Source organism: Cucurbita maxima, unplaced genomic scaffold (assembly GCF_002738345.1).
Source record: "Cucurbita maxima cultivar Rimu unplaced genomic scaffold, Cmax_1.0 Cma_Scf00013, whole genome shotgun sequence".
NCBI classification, from domain to species: domain Eukaryota; kingdom Viridiplantae; phylum Streptophyta; class Magnoliopsida; order Cucurbitales; family Cucurbitaceae; genus Cucurbita; species Cucurbita maxima.
Window position 1 is genome coordinate 969,931 of NW_019272029.1, and position 6,027 is coordinate 975,957.

Consider the following 6,027-nt stretch of genomic DNA (forward strand, 5'->3'; position numbering starts at 1 on the left):
TTTTTTTTTTTTTTTTTTTTTTTTTTTGGCGAATTTCTAGTAAGAAATCCCCACCCCGATCCTTGCGAACATAAAAAAAAATTTCGCCAAGATGTAGATGACATAGTTGAGAAGGATGAGGATGGGAAAGTTTCCTCATCTCCAATCCAACCCGCACCATAGACATCTCGGGCTAATATGACACAACTTAATATTTTCTTATGCCCTAAGTTATAATTAGTTGCTAGTTGAAATGTATGACTTGTTGACTACCAAACTAATACTATAGCATGACATGAGACTAACTATAGTGCTTAATGGTCTATGATACCAATGCCCATTATGTCAAGGTTTGGTGCCTATAATTATGACGGTATCAAACTCGGACTTGAATGGGACTCCAACCCGTCTTAAATGCGATTGAGAGTCATTTATGGCTAGCCCACATATGTAATCTATAGTTGGTACAAGCACGAGGTAGTACCCTTATATCATATGTTATGTTGAGACTTTAGAAGGTTGCTAACCACCTCTAGATGTGATTAAGAATCATTTACGGCTAGACCACACATATATTTTAGTTGGTAAGCATCGAGTCGCTCCCTAGGACTAGGGAATAACAAAACCAATGGAAAGCAAAAATGTACTTCAACAACAACATTCTATACTATCTCATATTGCAATTGATATAATCTCAAAAATTGTTAAGAACTTCAAAAATCAAGTTTATACATGAAAAGAAATGTGAAGGAAACCAAAAGAATGGAGAAACAACCAAATAGGGATCAGAACTATCAAACCTTCATTTCCACCTTAGTGACTGCCTGATTCCTGTGTAGATGAGCCCTAAAGATCTTCCAATCAGGCAGACGAGAAAGAACGATATTCCGCTACTGATTTTATCGATTACGACTCTTATCAATGGCATTGTAATGTCGGATAATTCAATCAACAGGCTGAAGTAATACCTCCTGCAGGATGAACCAAAGCAACTCATTCATGAATAATGCATCTCATAGATAACATGAAAAACTGTCATCAATTGACCTCTTTTATCTTTTGGAACTCAGAAGAGAAAAGCACATGAATGAACCAAAGTGAACGAGCATACTAAGAATAAACCACGAAAAAGGATCTGAACTATAAAAACGGGCTCCAATCAAGTGTGCATGAAATAGAGAATTACATGAACTATATTGAAAGAACGTACCATCCCCTTAAAGCTCTCAACTCCTTGGTCCGTTTTACAGGCATGGCGAAGGAGTCTATCACAACATAACGCAACTCAGAAGATAATGTCTCTCTTCTTCTGAGGATATGTTTCATCCACCAATTATCAATATTGGCCTGTCTACTGCCTGGTAGCTCAATCTGTTGACTACTAAGTGTACACAGATCAAATCGGTCTTCATACATCGATACAATTGCCTCGATGTTTTGATACAACCATTGGTTCATGGCCACCTATCAACAAGATCCACCCTTAAAATTTCCTTCGATGGAAATAAAACAAAGGTGCCTGGCAAAAGAACAAGTAGCCCAACAAAAACAAAGGGCAAGAAGGAGCCCAAAATTACCTACAAAAGGGGACTCTAATCTAACAAAATAAAACCAAGGTCATAATTGCAAAGCTAAGTTCCAAAGACTTCTTCAGCAACTAAAAGAGGGAAGCAAAAAAATGAAAGGAAGCATTTTGATTCTATAAATTGGTCAATCGCATTAAGGAAGAGAAAAGATTCTTCATGCACCTTCAAAGCAGAATAACATCGACAAGGGAAATTGCAGACGAATTAATAAGGCTAGAATAAAATTTTACAAAGGAACAAAATAATCAAACACAAGACATTGAAGTATTCATGTTTATTTTGGCCAAAATGACAATAGAGGACAAATAAAATTCAATATTTGGCTCTAAAATGTAAGGAAAAGAAAAATTGGAGTTCCCAAATTTGTCATGAAATAATAAATTAAAGCAGCTCTAAGGATTCATTAACCACAGCCAAAAAAAAAAAAAAAAAAAAAAAGAAAAAAAAAATCAAAAACAAAAACAAAGAGTACCTCATTACGCAATCTTTGGAGTGCTCGTGTTGATAAGGTACACAATGCCAAGCCAATATTATCCACTTCATCAAAAAAACTGCTGTCGACAGAAATAAATTCCAGATACATACTTGCAATCCCGTCAGCAAAGGTTATCAGCAAATCTTCTAATATTGAAATCCCATGCTTGACAAACAAGCTATAGTCATAATAGCAATAATCCCTGCTAAAAAAAACAAAATTCCAAAATGGTCCTGTTAAAGCTAGGAAGCACAGACATGTCAAACATGGATTCGTCACGAATTTCATCTAGACAAGCTCCAATAATGTGCAACACGGTAAAAGATATGTTTAAATAATTTTCTTTCCAATTTCGAACACGGTTTGGACACAACTCTTGAAAAATTTTAACCTACAAAAATAGAGGTAAAAATAGTGATACTCTTATAGACTAATCCGTATTCTTAAAGTAGTAGGACTACATATTCTTCATCTAGTCATAACCAACTAAATCATTCATATCTTTTAGGTTTTTGTATTGTTAATCGACTTAAATTTACGTCTTTAATAATGATGATGATGATAATAATGTCACGAAAAAGTTGATCTGTTTCTTTGGTAAAAGATTTCATTATTACACATGTTTTTTTTTTTATACAAAATAGGTAACCGATAATCAGTTATTTATATCTTATAAATTATGTTTATGAGATCCCACATTTAATTTGTTTTTTTCTTAAGAAAAATTGTGGTGTACAACATAAATATTCTGACTACAAATTAAACACGCTTACAGTTGGAAGGCCTGCCAAGCAAGCAAGAATTAGAGTACCAAAGTTAAATTCTGATTTGCCTTTGACTATGAAGAACAGCCTAGATATCATAATTTCTTTCGTGAAATGTGAAGGAACTTCCTACACTTAAAGAGAAAAGAAAACAAAATACCTGCGAGGACCAAAACTAAGAAAGTGCATCAATTCTGCATACAACTCTTCCTTGCCAGACTTCTTAATTCCTGGTAAAATGTTGTCTTCAGCTTTAAGCTTCTCAGACATCAATGAAAGAAATGCCTGTAAACATCCATGGAAGGGAAGAGCCAAGATTGTTTACTAGTAAATCTACGAGAAAATGAAAAAAAAAAAAAAAAAAAAAAAAAAAAAAAAACACACATCTGGAAGATAAAATCTATTCCTAGAAGTACCTTACTAGAATCATTATTTTTCATCGACAGTTCGTTTTTCAGCCAAGACATGCATACTGGTTGAGAGGATTTTTGAATAAATTTAGAAAATATTATAGACAAATCATCCATGTTCTGAATAGTAGCAGTGGAAAGATTGTTGACCTGCAAAACAGATGTAAAATTAACAAAAGATTAAAAAAATTAAAAAAAATTAAAATCTACAATGAAATTGAATTCTGAGAATCTTCAATTTCCTAAACATAAATTACCAAATTATTTGGCAAACTGAAATCCCATGAAAGCAAGGAAAGTACGCTTTCGACCGATGCCCACGGGAGAAGAGACTGAGAGCTGGATCCTATATTTGAGCTGAGAGGCAGACAGTGCTCTCAGTCTCACTCCCAGTGCCATCCACCGAAGCTTACTTTCCTTGATTTGCAGAACTCACAACAGAAGGCTATTATTAAAACTAAATACTATGATAAAGAAAACAAATTATCGTAGTTGAAGACTTCTAAAAATGACAAGGGAAAAATATATCCCTCTTTCCATCAATATACAAGTTTCAATACCAGTTTGCATATTTATCTCATGATGTCAAATTTAAAAGCTATATAACATATCAAATAACACCACTCAAAGATCAAGAAGAACATGCAGAATAAGGCAAAGGTGTCAGTACAGTTAGATGCCTGCCTCTTCCTCAATTAGTTGAAAAGAAGCCCAAAGCAACCTTAACCTTGGACCCTCACCAATGGCATTCAAGCTTAGGGGTTGCTTGGCATGACTTTCTGCAAATTCGAGTACCTCGTTTTCCACACTTTTCCTATGTTCAAAAGCATCTAGAAAATCCAAAATCTTTCCTTTAACTACATCTAATGCATACTTCGAATTAATTTGATCATCAGTCTTCATGCCACTGCAATAAAAAAGTATAAATACAATATAAAACCTCAAAATAAACGGGAGCAGAAACAAAGTGCAGATATGCACATCAAATAACAAAGCAACAAACAGTAAATTATGTTAGTTAGCGACAACTTAACTCAACCTTGTAAACTGTGCACCCTTACCTACCAGAAAATGTTGGGTTATCTGAGGCTGAATTGGTATTAGAGATGATATTTCCAGGTTGATTAGACTTCGGTACGGGTATTACTCCAGCCATATATGTTAGAAATATACTGGTCATCAGAAGCAATTGATCAACAAAAAGTACCTCAGAGGCTGTTGTTCCATCAACGTTTACCAAAGATCTTAGGCAAGCATGCTCTCTGAAGATCTTCCTGGGAGCAGGACTTACAATTAAGTTTGAGCCCCGAAAACCACTAAGCGCACGCCTTCTCCAAGTTGAGATCCTTGTGAACTTATAGCTCCCACAAGAGGATTTTCTAGAATACAAAAGTTGAAAAAACATAAAATTGTACTTTCTACATATGAAGAACCAAAAAGAACAAGGCATTCAATTTATACCAATAAGACAAACCAAAGCATATTAAAAAGGATGAAATCATTTTTTTGAGCCTCACGTGAAAGAAAAAATTGTGTAATATAAACATTTTCATTAAGATAGAATAAGGAACCATAAACAATCACCATCGCGATACACCATTCAGTTTATTTTCTCTCTAACCTCTCAGGACTGTTGCACATAAAAAACAAGTTTACAATTTAATAGTCACTTCCTAACCTTATCAAGATTCCTAGACATTCAAAAAAAAACAAACAAACATACATACAAATTGAAGGTAAGCAACTAGGCAAAATCAGTAAACCTTTCTTCTCTTTTAAAACTGAAACTGCACGGTGCGGAGCTTTTTGCTTCGAAGGGAGTTCTTCCAATTTGCAGCTTGATACATGGTGCGACAACCACATTCTCTGCCATCTGCATAAAGTTCATCGCTTGCAGTCAACATATAGAAGAGTGAAGTAATTGCTTTTATCACGAAACAAAAAATTTCATTGAATAATTTTGAATAAAAGCAATGGTGAAAAGTAATTTTGAACGTAGCCAGCAAGTATAATATAGACTTAGTTTGTAAGTCCCACAGAAACAATGAGACTTGAAAGAAGGCAAGGCACTTGGAAGCGATAGAGAAGCACGAGAATGGGCTCTCTAATTCCATGCCTTAAGGGTAGAGAATCTTTCCCAAGAAAGTGGGAAGCATTATTAATCCAAGGAACCGCCCGAAAAATCAAATTAAGGAAATATGAAGAAACTGGATGTAGAATTAACGCAGAGCTCGGGAACAAGGAAGGGCTTAAAAAATTAAAATCTCCTATAACGAACCCAATCGCTGTTTTTCAACTTCACTTGAAATTTGTTTCCTTATATAACAATAGAAGCCTCAAGGAATTCGCCAAAACACGTGAACAATCAACCAAATTCATCAATTTACACTTGCAACTAAAATAGTTGACCGCTACGCCATTGCATTCTAGACCCATTTTGCAAATCAGAAACCAAACAAAATCTACAAACATCGAGAGCTTTACCGTAAATGGAGGCGGAGGCGGAGGCAGCGAGCTTGAAACTGGAGAAAATCACTGGGGGCCTCAACTTCTATGCGTATACAAAGAAATCACTGATGAAGTAAAAATCAAAATTGAGTGAATGGCAGGAAAGAACACGTTTCAAGAAAATGGAAATGCATTGAAGATGAGAGAAATTGAAGTTTGAAGGGTGTGAGGTGAAGAGGAAGATTGATGGAGAAGATGAGGATTAGAAATGTACGTACTCCTTTTTCCATTCATCAAACAGACTCTTTCTTCGCCCAATCACAAAAACCACGAATGATTCCTTTTTTTTTTTTTTTTTTTTTTTT

At 34.9% G+C, this 6,027-nt stretch overlaps 1 protein-coding gene across 4 annotated transcripts; it reads right to left on the reverse strand.

The window, feature by feature from the left end:
* Positions 1 to 623: 623 nt before the first annotated feature.
* Positions 624 to 6,025, reverse strand: LOC111488215. Of its 4 annotated transcripts, XM_023135900.1 has the most exons (10): positions 5,941 to 6,025; positions 5,699 to 5,787; positions 4,978 to 5,087; positions 4,276 to 4,593; positions 3,899 to 4,121; positions 3,221 to 3,364; positions 2,965 to 3,089; positions 2,038 to 2,245; positions 1,190 to 1,443; positions 624 to 950 (listed from the first exon to the last, which is right to left on the reverse strand). In XM_023135900.1, the coding sequence occupies exons 3-10, from the start codon at positions 5,085 to 5,087 to the stop codon at positions 782 to 784; spliced, it is 1,551 nt and encodes a 516-aa protein (XP_022991668.1). In that variant the 5' UTR covers positions 5,699 to 5,787; positions 5,941 to 6,025; the 3' UTR covers positions 624 to 781. The 4 variants fall into 4 exon arrangements, with proteins under 4 accessions (XP_022991668.1, XP_022991669.1, XP_022991670.1 ...); XM_023135901.1 differs by lacking the exon at positions 5,941 to 6,025 and having other exon boundaries at positions 2,038 to 2,242; positions 5,699 to 5,934; XM_023135902.1 differs by lacking the exons at positions 3,899 to 4,121; positions 5,941 to 6,025 and having other exon boundaries at positions 4,422 to 4,593; positions 5,699 to 5,934.
* Positions 6,026 to 6,027: the final 2 nt, after the last annotated feature.